This window comes from Endocarpon pusillum (assembly GCF_000464535.1).
Source record: "Endocarpon pusillum Z07020 unplaced genomic scaffold scaffold799, whole genome shotgun sequence".
NCBI lineage: Eukaryota > Fungi > Ascomycota > Eurotiomycetes > Verrucariales > Verrucariaceae > Endocarpon > Endocarpon pusillum.
The window spans coordinates 55,349-81,604 of record NW_006916661.1 but is presented as its reverse complement, the minus strand read 5'-3'; the positions used below and the strand labels follow the sequence as shown (position 1 = coordinate 81,604).

The window sequence follows — 26,256 nt, the reverse complement described above, 5'->3', positions numbered from 1 at the left end:
TACGAGCTCCGAAACTCGACGCCTGCACGAGAATTTTCTTGGCATAACTTTCGGTCGATCACTGCACGAAACTATGAATGTTATCCTGCCAGATGAGCGTAGAGCGTAACCTTGTGCAAGCTCATATTATAGTTTTAGACTTTCTTGCATTGCTATCACATCGTTCACACAAGATATAAGATAGTTACACGTGGTATCATCACCAACTCATCTCTCCTCTTGCTGCAAAGCCAGATCGCTACCCTAAACGTAAAGGCTAAATCAATCGGAGAGAATGCCTTCCTTCGTGTTTCTTTCGGTTTGTAAGACTCTTGACTATGATCTTATTGGCTCTGTGCTCGATTTCACCTCTGTAGTTGGCTCGACTACAGTCTCGGTGGTATCTTCAGGATGATGCAGCGTAGGCGCATCTTCGAACTCACTATCCTTCGCGCTCGTAGGACTGCGAAGATTCTCGCGCTCTTCTGTGGGCATCAAATTAGTCCCGAGACTTCCTGCCGATGAGTTGACCGGTTCTAGATGCGGCTGCCATGATTGCAATTCCTGCTCGCAGTCGTTCAAGACCTGACGAGCCTCGTTGGCATGAGCAAATGGCTGACGCTCATCGCCAGGCACGACTGGGGCGTCATCAAGGTAGTTCAGCAGACGCCGGCCGTATCTGGCTAGAATTATCTGTTTCTCCGCTCGCTCAATCGTGGCGGCGAAGTGAATGTCGTAAGCCTCCTTGAGCTTTTGGCGTGTCTAGAACAAGTCAGCATTGGGCTTGGGAGATGGGGGATTGACCGGCTTACAATGTTTGTCAACTGCGCTTCCGCGACAAGATTTTGTGCCTCTGCTCGGACAAGCTCTTGCTCGAGGGTCACCAGTTTCGGACTAGAAGGGTCTTTGTATTTCAGTTTTTGGATCTCATCAGTGATCTTCGCTTTGTTGTCTCTGCTTGGCTGCACACTGGCTTCTGTGTTTCTGATCTGCTTCAATATAGAACGGTAGTCTTCCAAGTTCTGCGCAAATATATCTTCTTGCTCCCCGATTTCTGACATGATGACACCAAGCTTGTCAGATACGTCTGAAATCGAATCATCGTTGGTAGATTCTCCCCAGTCGGAGATTTGAGTTGCAATGGAGAGTCTTTCTCGACCAGCAGACTCATATGCGCCGATAGCATGGCTTTCCGTCTTGATGACCTTGAATAACTTCTTGGACAAATCGGCCTGATTCATCCCTCGGAGGGTGGCCATGCTAAAGGTGTGCTTAGAGGGTTCCTTGCCATGCTCCTTCTTCTTGGACCGGATAGAGAGTCCGCGATTCCTGTGCAAGTGATCAGCTGCAGCAACATGGGGAGTGGAGAATCGCGAGAGCAAGGCAGGGATGACAGATAGGTAGCAGAGCGGCTGGAACATTGGGGAGATGCAGTTTCTGCACGAGCGATATGGAGATGCTGGAATCGAAAAGCAAGGATGCGACTTCGTTTACTCACATCTTGATAGGCTGTTTTGTCTGAAGGTTTTGTGTTTTGATGTTTGCTATATCATGGAAGAAAGAGTCAGTTGCAGTTCCGAAACGTGCAAGAGCAGTAGTTCATAGGGGCCGGTATGTACCGGTAGCAGCTGCTGGCAGGTAGAGCCTTCAGGAAATTCACGGTGTGGATGCTTACATTGAGTGTGACCGTTCCGCGAGAATATACAAATCCTGGAGCTTAGAAGAGGTGCGCTTTGCTGAGTAACGTAGACATCTCGATATGCCAAAAGGGTTGTCACACCCATCTCGATTATGACGTAGCAGGGCTTGGAACTTCGCCTTGGCTAAGTAGGCTTGGCTGCCGGTTCGTGGCAAAGTCCAGTGATCCCTTCTTCAGGGACATCCCTAATCGTGCTCGTACACAGCGCAAAACATAACACGTAGATATAAAACACCAATTGGTCATGAAGAGGAATAGATTCTATAATACCTCCAGTCGAACTAATATACACAGCCTCGACTGTATACAACCCGAACATAGACAGGCACGCAGAACAGCCAACACCACTACCTCTATGTTTATCACCGAGTCTTGACCAGTGGCCCATAACTCATATTCCTTCGTGCTTACTGATCGCATCCCAACCACCTGTAATGAACGAAAGCACTCAAAAATGCCACAATCAGGCCTCAATAAACCACCTTCGTCCGCCGCTCAGTGATGACCCGACTGGCGCTTCTTCGTCCACGGCTCTCGGTGCTGTGTCTTGGACTGGGAGAACGGCTCGTATAGTGTGTATGAGAGGATCTTTTCGGTTCGGAGACATAGATTATTTTGCTCTTGCGAGGTCTGACTGTTCGCTTTTCAATGATGACCGGGGCGTCAGAGCCACCGCCGAAACACATTCTCCTCTAAGGTTGATGCCGAATGACGCTTTCAATGTTGAGAATTGATGAGCCAACAATGGTTTCGTATGATCGTGCTGATGATGAAACGTTATGAGGTAAAAATGCGCTCTGAAGGTCTTGAAAATCAGTTGTAAATGGATAATGAATATCAACATAAAGTCTTCTCCTTAGTTAATTTACACGAGCCAAGGCTTACGTATAAGGGGAGTGAGAGTGAAGCTATTCCACCAAGAGAAGCCTCGTGTTAATATAGGTCATTCAAGCAGAGTGCAAAGAGTCGTCATACTCGCGCCAACCTTGACTCGAACCTTGGTTGTGGCTGTTGAGAAGGCTGGGCTGTCTCGGCGTTGCTTCCAAGATTCGGAGCATCCTAGAGCCTCTCGCTGAAAACTCACAAGGCTCTTTTTGTATCCGCAGCCGACGAATTGGTCTCACGGGAGCATGCTTTTGGTGCAGGCCCTCAGAGTACAAGAATGGTTGGGTTCAGTGAAAACAGGACTCCATCACACATGTCACTTCTCTTGGCGCACTCCTCAATGAGTACTAGCCTGTCGCTGACACAGAGAAGCGCACTACTGCTTCGTAGATAATGAAGATCAAACTATATTGTTCCGAAAATACCAGTGTATATGCATTTCTTGTGTCCGAGGTGCTAACCAGTTGAACCTCTTCCTATGCAGATGTAAACCTGCTGTCGCTGGCGACATTTACCAAGACGCAAACATGATCCCGCGTCACTTTCCTGTATCTCAGACAATGCCATAGACCCTCTTAGCAACGACCACACAGATGAGAGCAAAGACGATGAGTCCAGCTGTGACTGTCGACCTGTCAGCAAGCTGCGTTCAATTCGCATGAAAATGGAATGGAATGGAGACTTACTTGACCAAAACCACGTCAGATTGTCAACATCCTGTCCGGGTACCTTGACATTCATACCCCACATCCCACAGATGATATTCATGGGTAGCACAATAGTACCCAGCACCGTCAACTTGCCCAGAATGTCCGCGCTCTGCTCCTGCCTCTCGTTCATTCTGATGGTGATCTGAGCCAGATAATTACTGTGCGCTCTACTCAGCAACGTCTCGTAATGACTCAAATTGCTGGTCATGGTCAGGATATGGTCCTGAATATCGCCAAGGTACAGCCCAATCTCCGTTTTAGGTGCGACATCCCATTGCTCGGTACAGCGTTTAGCAAAACCTTTGATAACGTCGGCTTTATTGCCAAGTAGACGGTAGAGGCCCATAACCTTTTTGCGGCAGTCTCCTACCTGGCGGAGCATGTCGAAACCGGAGGAGTTGTCCTCTCCAGCCTGGCTTCGCTTCTCGTTGTTGATAGAATTGGCGGCGCTAGCTAAGGCGATCGTAGCGGAGTGCATCTGCAGGATCTTCTCATCTATATAATCCACTTCATCTTCAATCGATTGAATAAGTGGTTGAAAGACATCGGTGATATCGTCGATGATAGCGTATGAGATCCAATCAGAGCTGAGGATCAGGTAGTCCTTGAGCTGGCGGATCCGTCGCCGGACGTTAGCGGGATGAGGCGTCTGGGAAAAGTGGAAGCTGAGGACTCCATTTCGGAAGACAACAATGTAGATATTGACCGGTTCGAGGTAGTTAGCGTCTTCTTTGTCCTGTTCAAACGTTCGGTAATTGATGAAATAGTAGTTGCGGAATAACTCGACCTTCTCGCGAGTCTCTTGCATCATAATATCCTCAGCGGTCAGCCCATGTACACCGAAAGCTTTCGCCAATACTCGCATTTCGTCATTGGTAGGACAGAGAACATCAAGCCAGAATGTAGGCCGTGGACCGTATCGCTTGGGCTTTGACGCTTTGTTATGTTGAGGTGTTGCTTGACCAGATTGTGGACCTGACGCATCTCGAGAACTGGGCTTGAGCTCACTTATGAGAGATGGTGCACGCTTTTCACTCGCTCTTTCGCTCTGGTCCTGCAGACTCGGGCTCAAAGACGTTTTATCAACATTGCCTTCTCTGGTCGAAGGTGAATGTTCCTCGTCGTTTGACGAATCATCTTCTATCTCTGGAGGATCGGGAACAAATAGTTCTTTGAAACTACTGCCAGGTTGAACTAACTCGGATATAGTCTGGGCATGTATAGTGCTTTCAAATTCTTCGTTGAAGTACGTATATCGATATGGCGAGTCCTCCTCAGTCCGATGCCATCCTTGTCCCGAAGGACGAAGTCTACCACCTACCAATACCGGCTCACTGATTTTCTTGGCCCTCGATTCTTGATGGAGTGTGATTCTCTCGGATAAGCTCCACTCGTCTAGGACGGCCAGATCTGGCCACATCCGTCGCCGTCGCCGTCTTGCTCCAGTCGTATCCGGTTCACCCTGGCCAAGAGACACGTATTCTTCTTCGCCAGTCTCCGACATGCCACTTGTAGGAAAGCAGACATCGCCCTCAACGGGCAAAGCAATACTCTTGGAACGCTGAGCACCTGTACCCTGGGCGTCTGAGCCATTCTCGGGGAGAGAGCGGGGCTTCGAGTCAACATCGATGACAGCGTCATTTCCGTAAGTATTTGATACTCTTTGTGTGGTAGGTGATCTTGTAAGTGTAAAGTCGGCCCCAGCGAACATAAAATCGTCCAGCTCTGCTCCTGCTGTAGGACTCGGTGGTACGGAAGGAGGATTGTTGACATCATATTCGGTATGTTCATGACGAAGGAAAGAGATTTCCCGGCTTGGTCTGCTTTTCCGTTTCTTGCTTGACTGCGTGCTGTTCGACTCGCGGCGATGGTTGGAATTCATACGTGTTGTGCCAAACATGCCACCAGCCCCCTGTTGGTCCGATGAACATCCATTCCGCATAGATTGGGACATTAAAGGGGTCTTGTCATGAGGTGCGTCACCACTGTCAGAATCCTCCCCAGTGGAAACATAGTTCTTGCTGAAGGCCTGCTGTCGGCGTGATGGATCATTGCCCATGGTTGAACTTGTGTGGTCCCGGCGAAAAGAAGAGGATGGCCCTCCATTAGGTGAAGTGCCTCCCCTCTGGCCCGTGAACAAACTCTGTCCTAGCCGGCTTTCGCGTCGAGGTCGCATCAACGGTTGGTCTCTGTATCGTCCATGTCAATGTGGTTCCAATTGGCATTCAAGGACCAAGGAGCTGATAGCTTACCGATGATCAAAGAGCGCCTCACTATCCAAACTGGTATTGCTCATGCTACCGCCAGACTGACCTAGCCTGTAGAAGGACTGTCTCAGTCCTGAATGTGATCTGTCCCTCACCTTCTGCTCCGTCATGATTTCGGGTATGGCAGCTTGCGAAGAGCCCTCGGACGGCGCTGCAAAAGATTGCCTCCGGTTCCTCTTACTCTTCTTGCCTCGGTGTTTTCGCTTCTTCTTGTTTTCAGTGCTGGCTTGCGAGAAGAGTTGACTGCTTTGCTCGGGGCCTGCTGAGGTTTCTTGGATGGGGGCTACAGAAGGCCTGGTGGGAGCAGACTGGTTCTTGCCGGTTTTGTTTGGTGGCGGTGGTAAAGGATGCATTGTGGAGTCCGTAAAAATGCGATACAAACTGGGATATAGGTATTAAATGAGCCACCAAGCTGCACAGGCGCAAGAAGATGAGAACCTTGTCCTATAGCGGCCCACGGTGGGGACAATAGCATGAGCAGACGACAATTAACTTACCGTAGTAATACGTAACAGGAATGACGGCAGCAGGCAGGAAAGTGGCCTCGAAGCCGCAGAAAATAGTTGGACAAGCTAGACTGGACCAGGCAAAGAGCTGGGGATAAATACAGTAGCAGAACCGAACGAGGTCGTGTAACTCCGGCTAAGTTGGGGTACCTACAACCAGAGGACCTTGCATCTCGCCACGTATAGGCCGTGCTACCACACCATTCGCTAACCTACGGAAAAGTTAAGCCACACTACCGTAGTACAACAGCAACAGCGCTGAATTACTGTATGAAAAGATGAAAAGAGGCATCTATGGAGTGGGAACTTGACCAATAAATCATCCTCGACTCCTCCATTTCAATCAAGTAAAGACGGAGTAGAGATACATGACAGGTAAGCTGGGACACTTCCATGCAGGGCAATCTACAATGAACCCTAAACATTATACGAGGGACCCTCCCATCTACAACATTTGAAACCATCAATATCTCTTGTATTTTGAATCGCGTTCAAGCCTAGCGGTGACACTCGATATGATCACTTCTGGGTTTATCTAGAAAGCATTCGTCACCAAGTCGTCCCCATAATAAGCCGTGAATACTTCTTGGACTACCTCAGCTCTAGAATTGTGCGGTTGTCTTATCCTCACCATGCGATGATCTTTTCTTACGCTCAACAGTTTGCCGGTGGTCTAGACCAGTAATTTGGGTCATAGCCAGTACAAAACATGCCGGAACCGAACTTCCTCCCCATTGAAGACTATGGTCTAATTGGCGATATGCACACCTGCGCTCTGGTGAGCAAAGAGGGTAGCATTGACTTCATGTGCTGGCCCCAATTTGATTCACCTTCGGTCTTTTGTCGTTTGCTCGATGGCATTCAAGGGGGACACTGGTCTGTGAGACCTGTTCAGGAGGATGGATTCATGACCAAGCAGCAGTATCTGGCTGCCTCTAACATACTGCAAACCCGTTGGATCAATGAAGAGGGAGTGGTTACAATGAACGATTTCTTCATTGTGGAAAACAAGCAAGAAGGCACTTCTGGAAGCGTCCGAACCAGATCATCTGTCCTCGTTCGCCGACTTGAGTGCATTCGTGGTAAGATGAGACTGAGGATTTGCATATGCCCGCGTCCAGATTATGGCAGGAAGGCCGACAAGGCCACCATTTCAGAGGATAAGGATGGATGGCTAGTCGACTTCGCCAATAGCCAATTGAGGCTATCGATTTACCCTAAGGGAAACATTGATGTTTCCCTCCAAGATGGTTCGTTAGCCTATTGCACTGTTGATCTGCAGGACGGCGACGAGATCTTCTTCGCATTGTATGAACAGAATCCCAAAACGACCAATATGTCATCGATCACAAGCCTTAAAGAGTCTGAAATCAGGACGAATCTTTTCTGGATGAACTGGGCTCACAAGTTGCAATATGTGGGCCGTTACAGGCTCATGGTAGAACGCAGTCTCCTAATTTTGAAGTTGCTCACCTATCAACCAACTGGCGCAATCGTGGCGTCACCAACTTTCTCGCTACCAGAAGCCATTGATGGTCAGAGGAATTGGGACTATCGATACTCCTGGGTTAGGGATGCCTCATTCACCGTCTATGTCTTCCTCAAAATGGGCTACGGGGGGGAGGGCGAGGCATATATCAATTTCATCTTCAATCGTATCGCTGACTGGCAGAAGGCGGGTGCGAATAAGGCGCTTCCTCTAATGTTCAGCATTGATGGTGTCTCGGAGCTACCGGAAACGGAGCTGGATCACCTCAGCGGATACAAAAATACGAGACCTGTTCGAATTGGCAATGGCGCCGCATTTCATACCCAGCTTGACATTTATGGAGAGCTAATGGACTCCATCTATCTTTACAATAAGCATGGCAAACCAATCACCTACGACCAGTGGCTCAGCATCCGTGCCATAATGAGCTACGTCTGTAAAATCTGGAAAGATCCTGACATGTCTATCTGGGAGGTTCGCAGCCGGAAGGAGAACTTTGTGTACTCCAAGATAATGCTCTGGGTTGCCTTCGACCGAGCTATACGACTTTCCGAGAAGAGGTGCTTCCCATGTCCAAAGCGCCTCGAATGGATGCAACACCGAGACACTTTGTACGACGAGATCATGGACCAGGGCTACAACCCTACCATGGGCAGCTTCATTCAGAGTTACGAGACCCGTACGGCAATCGACTCGGCCGTGCTGATCGCGCCCCTGGTTTTCTTCATTGCACCCAATGACCCCAGGTTCTTGGGAACGCTTGACACCATACTCAAAAGTCCAGAAAAGGGTGGCTTGACCAGCGCCGGCATGGTGTTCCGATATGACCACCAAAAATCTGATGATGGTAAGCACAAAATCCGTTCCTGAAAATTCACAAAGCTGACCGTCGCTAGGCGTTGGCGGCCGCGAAGGCACGTTCTGCATGTGCACTTTCTGGCTGATCGAGGCGCTCACCCGAGCCGGCATCTACGACCCGAAATATCTCCACAAAGCCGTCAACATGTTCGAAAACATGCTCAGCTTCGGTAACCATCTGGGCATGTTCTCCGAGGAGATCTCGATCAGTGGAGAGCAGCTGGGCAATACGCCGCAGGCGTTCAGTCATCTGGCGCTGGTCAGTGCAGCTCTCAACCTGGATAGGGGCATCGCAAGGGATATTCCGGCGGTGTGAGATCGTTGATTGGGATATTGCACATGGCTGCTTGTTGGAATGATGCTTTGGTTTAGCAAGGGCTACGGCTTGAGCAAGGTATAAGGTATGGAACCGGCCGAGATTTGTACTCGTGTCTTATATAAAAGTCTCTGACCTTTCTTGGGTATATCACGAGCGATTATGAAGGATTGATGATGAAGCCACGATAATTGTATGCTTTTATACCGTCAAGAGAAATCCCCTTGCCCCTTCTGTTGTTCTGTGCATACCTCGTCTACCTCCCAAGCGGCAATCATGCAGTAGTCATGACGATCTTGCCAGCACTCCCAACCTAGGCGCTCAAACCCTCCTTCCGTGTGTCCTCTCTCAAAAAGGTGAATCTACCGATCAGATATCTGCCTGAGATTCTAATTTACCGCTCTCTAGTAGATATGTGCAATGTTATGTCTACACTAAGCTTTTGTTCATTCAGTATCTGTAAAGTAGTAGTACAGTATGATATGCCACGTCTTCCTTATGCAAGAGCCACAGGACGCTGTGGATTTGGCATGGTATTCGTACAGGAAGTGACGCGAGCCAGCCAGCCAGCCGGTACCTCTGTACGGTGTCTCGTGCAGCCAATATGTATCATCAACATGTTTCTCATTCAGAGATGCAGGATCTTTGCTCTCCGTCTCATGAGAGCCAGTTATCTTGTTTTCGCTCGCCTCAGTCAAGATCAGCTTCACTCTCCTCTCCACTACTCTCATGCTCTACCTTCTCCTTCTCCCTCTTTCTCTTGGCCTTCCCCTGGCCCCTCCCCTTCCCAACGCCAGTCATCATATCCACCAGAGTCTTCTGCCCCTTCTCCAATTTCTTCCTTGCCTTCTCCTCCCTCGCCTCGATACTCTTCAGCATCTTCTCCCTCTCCTCCCTCCCCTTCTCACTCAACTCCTTTTCCAACCTCCCGAACTCTTCTCCATCAAGATCCATCCCAATCAACCCCTCCAACAACTTAATCTCCCTAGCCCAGATCCCCTTATCTTCCACCGTCTTCTTCCCCGTAGGATCATCTGGATCCGGCTTCTCACACGGCGTCTCCAGGATCAACGGCAGATTCTCGAACCGCGGCTCGTTCATCACGTTATGGAATGCCCTTAAGCCCAGGAAGCCGAGCCCGATGTTCTGGTGCAGATCCTTCTTACTGCCCAGCGGGGCTTTGGAATCGTTGAGGTGAAGAGCTTTGAGGTATTGAATCCCGACCACTTCGTCAAAGTCCTTCAGAACTTGTTTAAACGACTCCGGGCTGCGGAGGTCATGACCGGCTGCGAAGGCATGGCACGTATCGATACACACACCAATCCGCGATTTGAACTCCGGTTTGATGTGTGATATGATATCGCGGAGGTCGGAGAAACGTGACCCAATCACCGTGCCAGAGCCAGCCATGTTTTCTAGGAGTGGTATTACAGTCTTGGTAGAGGCGAGGGCGGTGTTAAGCTGGTTGGCGATTCTTTTTATGGCGTCGGGGAGCGGAGAGGAGCTGGATGCCCCGGGGTGGAAATTGTAGAGTTTGATGCCGAGCCTTTCACAGCGGTGCAGGTCGTCGATGAATGCCGAGTAGGCTTGGGCGGCTCTTTCTGGGTCTTCTTGCGCGAGGTTGACGAGGTAGGAGCCGTGCGGCAGGATGTGCGAGGAGGCATCGTATTTGTAGGTTTGACAGTGCGAGCGAAAGGCTTCAGTGCTTTCGTCGGTCAGGGGTGGGTTTTCCCATTTTCGTTGAGACTTTAAGAACAGAGCGAAGGCATTGCCGCCCACATGCTGGCAGTTTGTGACGGAATTCTGAAGGCCTTTGGCAATGGAGACGTGGGCGCCAATGTACATGCGTAGGCCGGCTGTTCGGGCCGCGAGGGGCATGGCTTCGGCTTCTTTCTCTTCTTTGGTTTTACGCTTGCGCTTGGGTTTTTGCGGGGTGTCGCCGTTGAGGACTTTTGCTTCGTCTTCAATGTCTGTGTCCTGCTCTTTGACTTCCTTGATCTTTGCGATGTCTTTGGCCTTGCGCTTGCGCTTTTTAGGGCTATCGCCATCTACTTCTCTCTCTTCCTCTTCTCCGGCGTCAGTCTGCTCCTTCTTGGTTCGTCTGACTTTCGTCGAGGGTTGCTTCGCTTTCCGGCTCTCGGTGGGTGTCCTGTCGTTGTTATAATTCAAGACTTCCTCCTCTGCTTCTTGTTTGGTATCCTGTGCTCCAACGTCGTGCACCGTTGCAGTAACGACTTGTTTTCTGCCCACTTGCTTGCTCTTCTGTGTCTGCTTCTTGCTGCCACCGTTCACGGTCGCATGTATACCCTCAAGCTCTAAGTCTTCTTTCACGATGTGCAGCGTTGTCTCGGTGACAGCGTTTTCTTGTATCTTGGTCCTCTTCAATGCAGGTGGAGCAGTTTCAATTCCGGCTATTTCTTCGTCGGGTTCCCATTTGCGCCTTCGGGGAGCATTTCTTGTGATTCTGACAGCACTCTCTTGAACAGTCGTGTCCTTGGCCCGAAGCTTCATATTCTAGAAAGCGCCAAGGCAGTTGACATTCGAGTTCGTCCGATTGCCGAAGAGAAGAAAAGCGTTGACACATAGAACATGGCAGGATTATCCAACTTCAAGTTGAAGCTTCTGGATTGCCAAGTCAGACCCCTGCTGTACGTAGGCTCGCCAAGCCCTTGGTGGCTGCCGTTCCCCTGCCAAGGCTACTAGCCTTTCCCCATCGCTGCATTCGGATGTCACGACTTTCTGCTCGTCTTCAACTTTTGCAAATCCTTCCTCATACCTTCTACTTACTGGCAGGTGTAGAAGAGCGAAGCCAAGATGTGAGGCTTCTATTGAAATCAATCTCTACAAAATATCTACTACCTTTGATTCATGTGCCGGATCGGTGAATTGATTGACCACTGCAGGTTTGGGACTTCATGTCCCACAATCAACTCACACCACTGTGTCATGACGCTCGGAAAGATGGTACGCAGAGCAAGTAGACCACTCAACTGGAACGGTGCTTTGCCGATTTTTATGATGGATGTTGCCTATGGAGATGCTTGCCCTTTGCAGCTCCATCCGGATCCAATGGTAGCCGGATTCGGTTGTCCTTTGTTGCTTAGTAGCTTGTGCTTTCATACACTCAATTCAAAACGTCCTTCTTTTGAGCTCTGATATGCATGCCTTCCCACCTGTCGTTTGATAAAGTGTCGAGTTCTCGCCTTTCATCGCATCTGGTTCTGTTTCAAGATGGCTTCTTGGGCAACACTTCAAGAGTTGCCTCATCTCCACATCGATCCGCCTGCTACTATCGAATGGCCTGAATCCGAGCAAGATAAGAGCTATAGCTCAGAGCAGCCATGGCGACTGCGGAAGTATGATCCATACAACAATGGTGTCGGATTTGACGAGGACATCGTGGCAAACCTAGAACAGCTCCATGTACCTAAGGGAATTCTTACGACCACCGCGACATATAATCAACTTATACGCTTTACCCATATAAGACAGACCCGCTTTCAAGGGCCACCAAACAGGGATGGAAGCAATCTCAACGTTGTCCTCACCAAAGACCCTAAAGACGGACGTGCCATCGAAGTCAATGGATCAGATAGCCTGCAGTATATGTGGAGATGCTACGCTGCCGTTCTCCGCGCTATACACCGCGAAGGCCAAATCAAACCTGGGGTAGGTGGCACCTGGGTTTACCAACCTTGGAATGAACTTGCGCATATGATGCAAACATATCCACAAGAGCTCGAGAGGCTCGAGAATGAAAGAGTGCGCAGGGGTCCTTTTGAGAACGCAACGACATCAGGTTTTGAGTGGTTGCACTCTTTTGGCGAACATTTGAGTGAGATGATGGGTTGCTTGCAAGCAATCATCACTTGGGCACAAGAAGTGGGAGAAGATCCAAGAGAATATGTTCATGAGGTAAAAGCCTATGCTGTCCCTCTTCTTTGGGCTCAGGTGCGTGGACACTAAATTTACCAGGCATTTTCACGATTTCCGGCAACGGTACAGCTTCTCGTGGTTCTGAAGAGCAGGGAAATTGCTTTCGAGGAGGCCATCGGTAATGAGCATTTCGAAGACGTTCTGATCGACAAACGTCTCTGGGCGATCGCCCCCAGAGATTTCTACAACTTCGGCCGCGATTGGAAAATCCCTGCGCGAAAGTGGTTCACCTTTCTCAATGGCACTGTCAAACCTCAACTTGCCCGATTTCGTAAACAGCTGCGGGATCGGTTTGATTACCGCCTGCTTGTCGATTGGGGCTACGGCCGATTATGGAAGAAATTGTACATCTTTTTCAAACCCGAGAGCCAGGCCGAAAAAGAGGCAATCAAGCAATTCTCCAAATTTGCCACAGGTCACAGCAAGCTTGCATTCAACCTCTTTGCAATCCACCCGCTCGATATTGAAGAAGTGAAACCTGATCCCTGCTCGATTTGCCTTTGTGATTTCGAGTATGACGACCTGGTCATGGAGTATGTCTAGTTCCCTTTTCCGTCCTTGAAATTTCTCAAGCTCACACCTCACATAGAACCCATTGCAACCACCACTTCCACCCAGCCTGCCTGTTCAGCTACTGGGACGACGAGCACCGCTTTCAAAACCGCTGTCCAGAGTGTCGCACCTCGCAGGGCATTTTGCGCGAAAAAGTCAACTTCGAAGCGCAGCGTGTCGACAAGTGCTACGAATCTAACCACGAATTGGAAAGGCTGGAGCAGGCTTATATGGTGGCATTGGTCGAGAGAGTGAGGGGAAACATCGCGTTTCACGATGCGCCGCCGTTGATGGAGCTGTGGTGTCGTTCGAGGGTAGAGAGATTGTTGAAGGAAGAGAGGGAGAGGAAGAAGCTGAATGTCCAAGGTTGGAATGATCTTAGTTAAGTCTTGTCGTTATGGCTTTATCCTGCTCGATCTTTACATTTGGCATTTTTGGGATTTGGCCTCTGAGCTTCCTTGCGGAGTGCCATGATTCAGATCTGTCCAAAGACTCGGTAGATGGAAGACTCGTTTAGCCTAGCCTTGGGAGACTCGTCGTCAATGTTGACTGGGTAGAATAGACCCTGGAGTAGAGGGTTCCAAGAGCTACTAGCCAAGCTATTGCACCAACTTTGATACATCGCGTCTTTGCACTGATTTAGTGCTAGAGTGGTGTACGACAACACTGATGGGACCAAGTCTCACTATATAGACGTTCAGCTTCGCAGCCTGCCCCATACCTAGAGCAACCTGGCCTGGCAAGTCAGCTGAGATATCAGACAGACCCAGAAACGTCCGGCCTGCAGGAGATGGCCTCATTGAAAAGTGGTTTGAAAGCAGAACTCTCCTCTGGACTGGAGCCAATCTGGGAGCGGCAGAGATTGTGATGATGATTGAGGTACAAAAGGCATTGAGATGTTACACGGAAGCACTCCTCATCATCTGTCGTACTTGGGTAGACGGATAGTTATGAGATGGGATCGGATTTCCCTTGCATTAGAGCAATCAGTACATGTTGACCTTCTGAGAGGGCTAATTGGCCGCGTTTAATATGCGTAATCCCTGCGTTTCTGCTGCTTCTAATTGGTCAATTTCCGACGCAATTTCGCTTCTAATTTCGCTGTACGGTGCACCCAATTGTACATAGATCTACGCTCTCTACCCCCGTAGCTATCAATCAACTTGCTTCTCTACGCACTCTGCACAGCAGGTTGACAGTACATGTCTTTTGATACGGCCGTCCAAAAGAGGACGTGCCAAGATCAGGAACGTCTTCCTCCAGTTCATTTTCATCCGGGCCAAATGTGATGCTACCCTTTGCTCGGGCAATTGGAGCATAGCTCGGGTGACTCTGACCTGAGTTGAAGTCTTGCCTTCTGCATCACTTGCCCTATTGGTATGACGTGGTCCGTAGACGGCCCCTCGGGTGAATTATGCAGCAGGGCATGCTCTATCCTGTTTTAAGAATCTGGGCAGCATCTTGTTCGTCCTTTCCTTTTTAAGGGACATCGCCCACCTTCGCTACTTGACGCTATTCCTTTTTGGGCTTTCGGCCATCTCCCTCCAACACAGGAACTAAACAATATATATACCCCGTATAACACCCAATCTGCAACATGTCGCTCTACATCTTTCGTTGTCAGTGCCCAAGGTCTTTTGTTCTGCCCCCTTCCATTTCAATTGCACCCGTGCCAACAGGTAGAAGCTCAGATGGCCCAATCTCAGCAAGAGCCTGGGGAGGACTGGATGTTCCCTGTTGATCCGGACCTCTTCTCCTTGGACTCCTTCGAGCAAGCAAACCAGAAACAGAACCTGTTTGACTGGTTCAGCGATATCGACAACGCGACATACGGCAATATCGCATTTGATGATCAGAAAGATCAACCAGCCGAGGACGGCCTGCCCTCAATCCCTTTTGACATAGGAGATTCCATCCCTCGAAATCTTCTGAACAATGGGGAACTGGAACTCGAAAGCTATTTTGGACTAGCTGATACTAGTATGCTTCCTGTTGCCAATCCAGGCCTGCAAATGGCCCATCGACCGCCCACAGATTTCGTTGCAAGGTACTTTGACCCTACGCTAGCAGCATCGAACTGTGATACTTCAGACTCTTGGGAATACCAGAGCCATACTCCAATGACAACAGTCCCTCAAAGATCTGAGCCGTGCCACGCCGAAGTCACGTCTCTGAACGCCTTCGTGGATCCCAATTCGATCCTCAAACATCTAGCAATTGAGCATGGGACTGTTGCTGGCGGGTCATCTCAAGCAACTGATTTGGACACACCTAAAAACAACGTTCGTGAGCAGTTACAGCTCTCGCATGATGCAAGTCTAGTCAGGCATGAACGCCCCGTGCGCCGCAAACGGACCACATCGAAACCCCTTTTCCCTGGATGTTTGACCCTCGATCTTGGCTTTCCGAGTGCAACAGCCAAAAAGCTGCGCAAGAGGAAGATGAAAGAAGAGTGCGAGATGACTAAAACAGTCAAGTCGAGAAGCGCCTGTTTGAGATGTCGGTTTGAAAAGCAGAAGGTGAGTGAACAGCGAACATTCACATGCGTTGCTAGTTAATATGTCCTACCCCCAGTGTTCCGGGAACGACCCGTGCGATTCCTGTATTGGGATCTTTAGTAAAGCTTTTGCTGGACAGCATCTGCGGTGGACCGCCTGCATCAGGCCATCTATAACAGACATGAATGTATTTGCCTACGGTACGCTCAGTCTATGTCACTAACACAGATCATTCTGATTTGTTTAAGGCATCGCACTGCCAGAGAATTTGAATATTAAATCAGTCAAAGCTTTATGCCTCGAAGATGCATCGCACCAGAGCTGGTGTTCGGCTTGCGCACCAGCGACCATCACTGGGCAACGAAAAGTAATCATCTCTGACCACCTCGACCGCGACACTTTGATTCATGCTGGCTACTTCCACAAGCAGTCGTGCCAAAATTTACCATTAATTCGAAGTCCGACTGCTTTTGGTGTTCTGCAACAAAAAAACACAATTTTAATGCTGGTAACCATGACAGGTGATCGCATCGGGAACAATGAAAAAGCGCACGTCCGCCAACTAAGAGCATTGGCAAGTGTCGATGGTCTCACAGCACTAGAAGCAGCCCTCCGACCTCGAACATTGGAGAAATTTGTCGATCCTTCTAAAAGGAAGATTGCCAGTCTTATCGTCTACATCGCCCTTACGCTTGACATCCTGCTCAGCATTTCCCCCGGTGATTTGCTTACACAAACACATTCGAATAATCAGGCTCACAACACCATGCCTGAGCATCTTGGACTACTTCTTGTCCATTATCTCCACCATATTTGCTCAAAAGCTTTTTCACGGAACTCCAAGCTCTTCTCATGTTTCGGCAACGCCAACGGCAATGTCAGTCTATCCGCGTCTTTTTGGTCGACCATCGCGTCGGAAATGTCATCATTGCCTAAACCATCCATGACTTCCCCAGCAAGCGAGGTTGAAAGTAAAACACACAACTTATCGCCCATCTTTCAGCACAGCCCAGTCATAAAGAATCTTGACAGTGTTGGGACGAAGACCATCATTCAAAGACGAGGAACGGCTATGAAAGCCAGCATCTCTAGATCAGCGCTTGGGAAAGACTCGACAAGCCACAAGCGGGTGAAGACACAAGCAAGCCAGAACCAAGATCAACTAATAGTCAACACCCCACAAAATATTGCCGTACATTCAACGCCTCATAACTTTGAGGTGCAGACATTTGGCCTGGGAAGAACCACGCCAGCCTTTTGGGCAAAACAACTACTATCAGAAGAACAACAAAGCAACCAAGATCCATCGTTATTTGACGCCGCACAAAGTGTCGTTTGCTTCTTGGTGTATATAGACACTAAGTTTAAGCATATCGAACAGAGAACCGGGCCAGAATCTTAAATAGCACAATGGCTAGCTGAAGACCAACCATGGCCCCTACATCAGCGCCCACAGAGAAAGTTGGTGAGACCCCAACTATATGACTATGATTTCGAGAGATATACTGTGAGCAACACCCAAGCACTCCAACGGAAAGAACGCTAGCTGAATATGGAACCAGCGCTCAGCCAGCGGAACCCAACCGGCTTATCTTGGAACGGTCACAATTGGGAAATAGATATTCCCAAAGTTTTGGCGGCAGAGGCTCATGTACTCCTAGTCCATACCTTCTAGTCAATCCTTTCCTGTTTGTTGGTGATCTGAACCAATTCACAAAATGCAAGCAATAATCCTGACACAGTACTTATTTTCACATCTCTCTCTGGCAATCAGCTCTCCACCGTGTCATAGCTTTTCGTACAGGAAATAAGAGTCACCCTCACACCAAACTCACTGCCGTAATCACTAGCTAGATACCAAACCCGATTACAGTAAGCCAGCCACTGTTACCTTTCTCTGAATATGGCTCTTCCTCGCGAGACAAGCCGGAGCACACAGAATTATGGTTAGGGGAGGGTTCAACTCGGTAGCCAGTCGAAGCAGCAGGTTTACATATATATATCCACTTGGAACAATTGCAGCATGATAGATGTATGTAGCAAACATATCTGTCAACCTGCTGTGCAGAGTACGTAGAAGAAGCAAGTTGTTCTATCTAGGGGAGCGTGCGTAGATATACGTAACAAATCGGCTGTACAGCACAGTGAAATTCGAAGCGAAATTGCCAGAAGATATAGACGAATCAAAACGCAGGCGAAATGCAGGGGGCTTCGCGTAGAAATTCCAACCAATAAACGCTCATACAGTTCGACAATATCCAATCATCCCACAGGAAATTTACTTAGACAGGACCTTTGGTTGAAGGGAGAGGTTTTGATATGTAAAATAGATCCGGATTGCACCAAAAACCCCCCCCTCCTCTCTACATTGAAATTTAAACTAGTGATAGTACCTAGATATTTGTCGTAGCTGGCTCTCGTCTACCGTCGCCATCTGATATCATCCAGGTGCTCCCAGAGGCTAAAGCTAGCTATACCATCAACCAGTTTGTTCTCGGATTGATATGTCATATACTCGAGGCGGTCAAGACTCCAGAAGGGGGTGTTTCCTGAAGTTAAAATTATTTTGTTCTCGATATCGATGCGCTCTTTTTCTTGTGTGATCTGTCAATAATCCATGTTGCTTGTCAATGACAGGATCTGCTATCCGCGTTGCCCCCTGTATAGGAGCTGTAACCAGTACGCTTAGGACGGTAAGTAACGATATTCCTGATTTGTGTTGGTGTGATATAATGAGTGAGAGAGGCAGTACCACCTATTCGACACGACCCTACCACAAGCACAACTGTAGCTTATTTCGTAGTCGCAAATTCGCAAGAAAAGCACGCAAAGTAACTACAAGGAGTTAAGGGTATTAAAGGCTCGATACAAGTCAAGCCGATACAGTCATCCATCACACCGGGATTATTTCAGTCTGAAATGAATAACTACGGCAGTTGTCAACGAACAGGGAATGAAAATGGATGGGGTTGGAGGTACGACTCCCTTGCAACGAATTACCAAAGCTCCAGAGGGAATTTTTCGAGAATTTTGATATAGTAGAATATTGGATTTCTGCTATTCATGTGAGAATCAAAGAGTGTGACACGGCTACCGTCTTTTTAAACCGTGAGAACTTTGGCACATTCAGTTCGATAATCGACTCGAACTTGTTGTCGTGGGAAAGAAGGCAAAAAGAGCGTGGTTGAGCATGTGCACACACTTCATTCATACCCATCTTTTTCCAGGCTCAAGTAGACAAGGACTAGGGGGATCCGACCATAAGCGCTTTGTTGCCGCATCCTTCGAGAGCCGACATCATATATTCACACTTTATGGTCTCCCAGCTGCTGCTATTCTCCCAAATCTCGCATGTCCCTTTACCAGAGCACAAGCCCCTAGTAATAACCTTCCTTGCTCAAATACCAGAATCCTCCTGAAATTCGTGCGCAGTCCACCAGTTCGACTCGTTGGCAAACCACGTTTTCCAATTCTCACACACCCTATCCTTCTCTTTTACGAACTGCGGGGTGAGTTGGATTTCGTGTTCGTTCTCCCTGATTTGCAGCGCAAGCCCAGACGAGGCGTGCCAAGCGATATGACAATGCAAGATCCAGATCCCCGGGTTGTCAACCCTGAACCCGATCGCCATATACCCATTCCTGGGCAACAAGGCGACATCACGGCGGGGGGGATTATCGTACTTGAAAGTGCCATTTGTTAGGTCGTCGGGATGGAAGGGTCGCGTCTGCTGAGAAAGAAGAACAAAGTCATGCCCATGCAGATGCATGGGGTGCGCGACGGGGAGAAATTCTCGTTTGCCCTCGGAGACTTGCTTCGGCGTGCCCTGACCGGTTATGATAATGTAGACCCATTCGTCTTTTGAGAAGTTTTCGGTGATCATCGCTGTTTCGTTAGTACCCCACGCGTAGTCACCGATATGGTCGATGGTTGGGTCGGAGAAATTGAGCCACATAGGCGTATCGAGGATATCCCAGCGTGTGAAGTTTCCGTGTGGGACTGTATAGTTCTCATCGGGAAGCTCAATGCCGACTTCAAAGTTGTCGCCCGTGTCTTGGTGGACTGTGGGTAGAATTCCCTGTCAGCTTGGCACAGTGGTAGGGAAACGGGGAGACCAACTGTCGTTCGCTGGACGATCACGTGCCGTCACATCCATTGGCACCACCGGAACTAGGCTTTCATATGGCTCGTCGGCGCAATCTGTGTTAAAATTGTAACGTGTCGATGTAGGGGTCTTTGTGCTGCCTGAATTGTATCGGATGATTCCGAGCTTTTCATTGGCTTGATTGGGCTCCACGTCGAAGCAGCCATTGGCGCCTGTAATTCGAATCCAATAATTTTGGTCTTCTACTGGAATGAGATCGTTTGATGGTCTGGCCTCAACGATGACGTGGTAGCGTTGTCCTATGACCATCAGCAACGGGATTTTATGCTCTCAATGGGCTGATACCTATCCCAACCAAGATCGAGTCTGCGTACTAAGCATGTGTCAACCAACGAATAAAGCAACGGGAGCACAGTGAAACTCACGTAAGGTTCAATAGCTACGAAGTCCATAGCAACCACTTGAAGTATATGCTTGTCAATGGAGAAGATGAAAGTGGAGGCAGTCGAAGTGTTGATCAGTCGTAGAAGATATTTTCGGCCCTAGACGTAGTAGGCATGTGAGTCTGATAGTCCGGTTTCGCTAGCGCTGTGACCTGAACTCTCACCCTCTCAAACACTTGCTCAAAGATTGAAGGTGGGTCAATTTTCAGAGCCTCGCAGTCGGGATTAGGGTTGTTACTACAATTGTAGAATCCTGGAGAATGTAAGTTGGTGAAGTTGGAGTACTTGGACGATTTAGTACCTTTCCCATTAAGTATGACCGTTTTCATAGCGACGGGGGGTTTGCGGAGCTCAAGTCCGTAGTCCTCAAATGCGCTGTTATGACTCCAGTCACTAAACAGAAATGGCTCTAGAGCAACATCGTAGTCGGCAGAGCTAGGTCCATGAAAAGTTATTGGTCCAGCAAGACCGTCTGCATACTGAAGTGAGTAATGACTGTGGTACCATGATGTGCCGTACTGAGTCACTCGGAACTTATACGTAAATTGATCTCCGGGGGCGATGGGACATTGTGTAATCGCATTGACTCCGTCATGTTCAAAAGCATTGAGCATTCGGACTCCATGCCAGTGAACGGTTGTGCCGTTATATTGTAGATGATTCTCGACAGTGATTTCTACCCAGTCACCCCAGCAAGCCTCGATCCACGGCCCTGGGTATTGACCGTTGAAAACTTTACCACCATCATTACGGATAATGCCATCGGCGTTGATGACTTGATCCGTGACATTCAGATGGTACTACTTCAAGTCAGTTGAAGCTAGGGAGAAAAGTACGGGAGGGGCCGCTGCGAGATGGTCTGCACTACCTACCTTGCGAACCGTTCCAATAGGTGCAAATCGATCGTAATTGGTGAAAATGTTGTAGATTCCACCAGTAGCATCCTCGTCACCAATGGGCTTTTCCAGCCAGGCATTACGCATTCCAACGCCTGCAGTATGTCGCCATCCTTTCATCGCTGTATAATTGCAGACGAAGCCGGGTCTAGCATTTGGCGGAGCAAATATAGGGCCATCGGGCAGGATGACCTTGGGTGGGTCGCCGACAGGGAGCTTCTCGTACTGCAGAGAGATACCGCCTTCTTGCGAATTTAAGGGCTTGGTGCTTGGAAAGAGTGTTTCCAGTGCCTGATGTGGCTCTTGCACCTGAGACGGACCTACAGGTTGCTGCAGCCTTGTATCCTGGTTCCATGGAGAGATGGTCAACAGACCAAGTGCTCTCGTGAGGGTCTCACAGAGACTGTCGATAAGCCTCATGGTGGTTGATCGGTAGCTAGACTGCTCGAGGAGGAGAGATTATTTTGCAAACTTGCTCAACGGGGTAGACGACGATCTCAAATTTGCTCAGTGGTTCCGAACCTCTTATAAAAAGCCGTAGGAAATCTATTCCTCCACAAGGGTTAGATGCCTGAGCGCTTCCAGAGGCATCGCTCTCTGATGTGATTCGTTGCATAAGAGAGGGTGTGGTTCGACCCCCGATCCCTGTGTAGGAAGTATGCGTGGGTATGGTTGATTTGTGCCACATCGGATGTCAAGAGCAACAGACATGGGCTCGTGTACGTACGAAAGATTGGAGATCGGTATCGACTGCATTTTGATCCGGTGAAGTTACGCATTGGTGCTTCTTCATTGTATTAAGACTTGGTACAGGAGAGGGGTACAGCATGCCTTTAATTGGCGTGGAAGTGGCCGGTGCTGATTCTTTCCTGTTGTCACGATTTTGCATCAGTAGCTCTGTTGAATGCATATTCAGCAAGAGAAGATTCCTGAGAATATGACTTGGTCTGGTCTAGACGCCTGTTCCATGCGTTCAAATGCTGTGCGCTGGTGCGAAGAACTTTCTTTGCCACCTCATCTGAGGATAGAACTCGCCAAACATGCTGAGGCAATGGATTGAGAAGTTATAATGGCACTGCACATTCGATGCTGAAGAAGGATGTCATGGAAATGGCCGCTTTTCCGAGACATTTCTGCATTTTGATGCATACTCATGGTAAGGGCTTCCACATCCTGTATCACTATTGCATGGCTTTTAGTGGTTCTGCCTCTTTTGAGATCGTTTATGGCGGGGGATGCAGCATGTGGTCAAAAGGAGTCAAACAATAACCCCATACCGCCCCATAAATCACTCAAGCTCAAGGCTGCAAGTAGACCAGTGCATCCGCCTGGGGTGATGTTCTGAATTATGGTCTGATTCGAGCCTGTCAGCTCTTCTACCTTGCTGTACTACGTAGTGAGAACGCGTTTTGCCCAAGCTTGAGCTGAGTGGTTGAAAGTCCTGGGTTAGGACTAGGACGTCGAGGCATAATTATTGTTAGTCTAGTGCTAGTAGCGGCTAGTTTCTGCTATTCCGTAATAGTGCCGTGATTTAGTATTGCAAAGCTTGATTTAAGCACGACCATTAAAAAGAGCTAAAATTTTACTCTTAGTCTGATATAGGCTTAGCTGTTTTGTATAAAGAACGTTTTGGAGTAAAGATACTAGCGCTGAACTAACAATACTTCATGCCCCCCGTAGTACGTATCTGATTTACCGACCCCCTGCGGCTGTTTCAAGTGGGGACAAAACGGTGACCGGTTCCGCCGCTAGAGCCAATCTGCCTTTACGTACTACAGCTACAGGCGCAATTTGTGTACCCCCCCCCTTGCTGAGAACATTATAGACGCCCACAAATGGCCTAGTTAGGACTAGTCTCTAAGATGAAGTTTCTACTTTCTACTGACATCTACAACTGCTTATCATCTGGTCTGCATCGACTGAAGCAGCTCTTTAAGATATTTAGAAGTCACAACATCGCATACAGCATTAATAGCCGCTCGTAACTCGCCTTATCATTAGGTCTGTCAGTATCCATGTAGAATTGACAGAATACGTAGAATGAGCAGAATTAAATGTCATTCGGCCCCACAAAATAAGCGATTTATACCAAATTGGGCAAAAATCGCGTGTAACAACTTGTAATTTTGTAATTTGTAATTATAAAATTCAACAGAATCCGCAGCTATTTCGCACAGAATCTGCACAGTTGCACAGAATTCCATGCAGAAGTCGCCACAGAATCTACAGCTATTTCAGCGTAGAATTCGCAGCTATTTCGCACAGGATTCTGCGTAGGATTCTGTGCGAAATAGCTGCGAGTTCTGTTAATTTTTACGTAGTACGTAGAATTACAAATTACTAGGTAATACACGTAGTTTTGGCTCTAATTGGTTTAGCCCGCTTACTGTTGGGGCGGAATGCCAATTTGACCGTAATTTTGATTTGACCTCAGACGTGCTGGCGCACATTGACTCAGTCATCGTCCCAACCCACATAGCACGGCTGAGAACTGAGGCAAGGGCTCAAATGACCATAATTTGACCGTCATATTGCCATAATTTTGGAAAATAGACGTCCAGAATAATATAATTTCATTTGATGTTAGATGTCTAGCTACATATTCCTATGCAAAGTAGATCATCTCACGGTTTAGCACCCATTGACGGTAATTTAGACATAAGTTCCAGAGGGTCTCTTCCTGCTAAGTACGTAGTACAAGAAGATACCCAGGCCAAGCGGTGAGGGGCGAATTGTTCGATGGAACAGGACTAAACCGAATGGCAAGGGCACCGGCAGCGATTCCACCACTCAGTGACACAGGGGATAGTACTCCATGTACCTACTCGAGTGGACCACTCGGAACACATCCTAGCGTCTATTACCACCCATCTTCTGTACTCGAACCTTCAGCTACAATCCTCCTTCCGACAGCCAATAGTGAAACAGCTTTGGCCGCTGCAGCGAGTCTTTTTGACCGTCTGCTTGTGCAATTTTGTCACTCAGTGGTACATTCGGGGGATCTGGGAAAGTGGTCGTCGTCTTCTCCAATCGTGAACGGTGATGAGGTAAAATGAAAATAAGCACTAGCCTTGCCTTATAGCGGTGATGCTTACGCATTGAAAGGACCAGTGATATCAGGGTGTCTCGAGTATAGTCGAATTCCTGAGGTCTAGCGTAGAATTGGTCTGTTTCGTAGCCCTGACGTGTCGAGTCTAGGTGTAACGGTTTATCCCATCTTCAGCCTGCAACTGGACCGCTGCCAACACACTTGGTTTTGGGGTTTTGGCTTTGAAGGAGAGCAGAGTTGCTCTGGCAAACGCGGCGCTCCCCTTTCAAATTAGGACACTCGTCTAGTGGTTGAAGCTCTGCAGCCACGCTGATTTCGCAAGCGGGGTATGGGAGAGATTTTCATTCTCGCGGGCGACATAGGTCTTCTAGCTCAACTCGCCATGCAATCCGGTTGACGGAGAGGGAAAGGTAAGCAAGGATATTAAGGGGAAACGCTATTGCTGTAGGTAAAGGGTAGGTTGACGCCTTACCAACTGCCTTGAATGCGCCGCACTTTAGGGGGCATCTGCTTGTACCGAAGGAGTCATAATATTTCACTTTTTAGTGGAAACCTCCGTAAGAAAAACGATCAATCTAGCTCCCGCGTAGCAGTAGAACCAAAAGCAGATAAAATTCTGATGGGAGGCAGACCACAGATATTAGCCCATTCCTTTCAAGCAGTTCTCTTTCGCCATGACTTAATGAAAAGCCGAGAAGCCAGTTGTATAAAATCGTCTGGCACCCACCCAGCCCCATTGGACACATGGCGTCAGTACCAGACTCAGCGTTAAGAGAGCGACAAATCCCTCCCGCAGCAAGTGCTAGTACAGCAAGCCCTGGGCATTGCCTCGATCTGCATACAGTCCGCTGTGATGACATTGGGCTTTGACTCGGGCGGGCAGTAATTGTCCACGTCCACTCTTCCTGACCTTGGTAGAAAGGCAACTTGACGAAACAGATGGAGTAGAGATACGTCGTACTGGAGTAGACACAGGCGAGAGAGGGGTGGAGGTGCAAAGGGAAGAGGAAAATGGAGGGCACGAGCAGACAGAGAAGGTGGGAGGCCAAGGGATCATGGTCTGCTCCTTGTGGCGCTATTGCAAGATAGCTGTCCTAGGAATGCCGTAGAGCATCCAAATCAGATCCTGCCAAAGCCCGAGTAGTAGAACCAGGGGATCCGCGCGGTGGTGCCGGAACTCATATTGCTTGTGGGTTTTGACTGTCACTGCGACATGGTGGATGGTGAACGTGAAGGTGAGCTTGTGACAGATTTCGGATTTTGGATTTTAACTTTTGGGTCATTTTGATTGCTAAGCAGGGACCGCCTATTTCCGCTGCTGCTACGGAGTACTCCGTACGGAGTATGTATTCACAGATTAGGGGGTGGCGGGCAGGATCCCAGTTCTACCCTTCTCCCCCTGAGGGAAATATCCTGATGTCGCCACCAGCTCGCCAAGAATTGAAGCTGTCCTCTTTTGGCATCATGTCCGGTGTGGCCTCCTGATCTGTCTCCCTGCACTTCTTCGCCCCCGGTGCTCAAGTCAGAGAAACAAGACTTCGACTCATCTTACCAGCGAAAGCTTCACTCCTTCATACTTCCAGCTTCCAATTGTAAATCTGTCACCATCTCGCATTCCAGTTCCGGTGCAGCTCGTCTGTAGCGTCACACGAGAACGGCGTCTGCGTCATTATACATATCTGTAGCCCATCTACCCTCATCCAACCAATTCAACGTCGCGGTTCTTCTTTAGACAAGAAAACACTACACAAGTGATATATGGGCGACGCTGGCCCCCCTTTGCCCTCCTTTGGCGAAGATGTACCCAGACAGAGGAGGGAAGTCACCGTCTTCGTGACCGGGTTTGGCGTACGCTACGAACACATCACTGCTTCTCCAGCTCGTACCCACTAACCATGGCACAGCCCTTCAAAACATTCCCCAACAATCCCTCCCACCTCATAACGACTCTGCTACCGCCCATCATTCTCCCTGACCCCAAATCCCTCTCCTCCCACCCAACACCAATAATCCACCTTCTCACCCATCCCCACCCCCTCCGAGTCTCCTACCCCACAATCACCAGCAC

At 48.8% G+C, this 26,256-nt stretch overlaps 8 protein-coding genes across 8 annotated transcripts; 4 read left to right on the top strand and 4 right to left on the bottom strand.

The window, feature by feature from the left end:
• Positions 1–315: 315 nt before the first annotated feature.
• EPUS_08219 (uncharacterized protein) lies at positions 316–1,400 on the bottom strand (the record flags this gene model as incomplete). The annotated part of the gene is made up of 2 exons (XM_007808027.1): positions 316–741; positions 792–1,400. 2 exons carry the CDS (start codon positions 1,398–1,400, stop codon positions 316–318), a joined length of 1,035 nt encoding a protein of 344 aa, XP_007806218.1.
• A 1,716-nt stretch (positions 1,401–3,116) lies between these two features.
• Positions 3,117–5,893, bottom strand: EPUS_08218 (uncharacterized protein; the record flags this gene model as incomplete). The annotated part of the gene is made up of 3 exons (XM_007808026.1): positions 3,117–3,187; positions 3,250–5,462; positions 5,526–5,893. 3 exons carry the CDS (start codon positions 5,891–5,893, stop codon positions 3,117–3,119), a joined length of 2,652 nt encoding a protein of 883 aa, XP_007806217.1.
• Positions 5,894–6,755: 862 nt separating this feature from the next.
• EPUS_08217 (uncharacterized protein) lies at positions 6,756–8,709 on the top strand (the record flags this gene model as incomplete). Its single annotated transcript, XM_007808025.1, has 2 exons — positions 6,756–8,382; positions 8,432–8,709. The coding sequence occupies 2 exons, from the start codon at positions 6,756–6,758 to the stop codon at positions 8,707–8,709; spliced, it is 1,905 nt and encodes a 634-aa protein (XP_007806216.1).
• Positions 8,710–9,399: 690 nt separating this feature from the next.
• Positions 9,400–11,220, bottom strand: EPUS_08216 (uncharacterized protein; the record flags this gene model as incomplete). The annotated part of the gene is made up of 1 exon (XM_007808024.1): positions 9,400–11,220. The coding sequence occupies one exon, from the start codon at positions 11,218–11,220 to the stop codon at positions 9,400–9,402; it is 1,821 nt and encodes a 606-aa protein (XP_007806215.1).
• A 720-nt stretch (positions 11,221–11,940) lies between these two features.
• On the top strand, positions 11,941–13,583 carry EPUS_08215 (uncharacterized protein; the record flags this gene model as incomplete). Its single annotated transcript, XM_007808023.1, has 3 exons — positions 11,941–12,624; positions 12,685–13,178; positions 13,235–13,583. The coding sequence occupies 3 exons, from the start codon at positions 11,941–11,943 to the stop codon at positions 13,581–13,583; spliced, it is 1,527 nt and encodes a 508-aa protein (XP_007806214.1).
• Positions 13,584–14,888: 1,305 nt separating this feature from the next.
• On the top strand, positions 14,889–15,974 carry EPUS_08214 (uncharacterized protein; the record flags this gene model as incomplete). The annotated part of the gene is made up of 2 exons (XM_007808022.1): positions 14,889–15,716; positions 15,924–15,974. The coding sequence occupies 2 exons, from the start codon at positions 14,889–14,891 to the stop codon at positions 15,972–15,974; spliced, it is 879 nt and encodes a 292-aa protein (XP_007806213.1).
• A 487-nt stretch (positions 15,975–16,461) lies between these two features.
• EPUS_08213 (uncharacterized protein) lies at positions 16,462–17,097 on the top strand (the record flags this gene model as incomplete). The annotated part of the gene is made up of 1 exon (XM_007808021.1): positions 16,462–17,097. One exon carries the CDS (start codon positions 16,462–16,464, stop codon positions 17,095–17,097), a length of 636 nt encoding a protein of 211 aa, XP_007806212.1.
• A 1,995-nt stretch (positions 17,098–19,092) lies between these two features.
• Positions 19,093–21,559, bottom strand: EPUS_08212 (uncharacterized protein; the record flags this gene model as incomplete). Its single annotated transcript, XM_007808020.1, has 7 exons — positions 19,093–19,757; positions 19,815–20,099; positions 20,146–20,173; positions 20,226–20,342; positions 20,408–20,496; positions 20,545–21,043; positions 21,116–21,559. The coding sequence occupies 7 exons, from the start codon at positions 21,557–21,559 to the stop codon at positions 19,093–19,095; spliced, it is 2,127 nt and encodes a 708-aa protein (XP_007806211.1).
• Between the last annotated feature and the right edge of the window lie 4,697 nt (positions 21,560–26,256).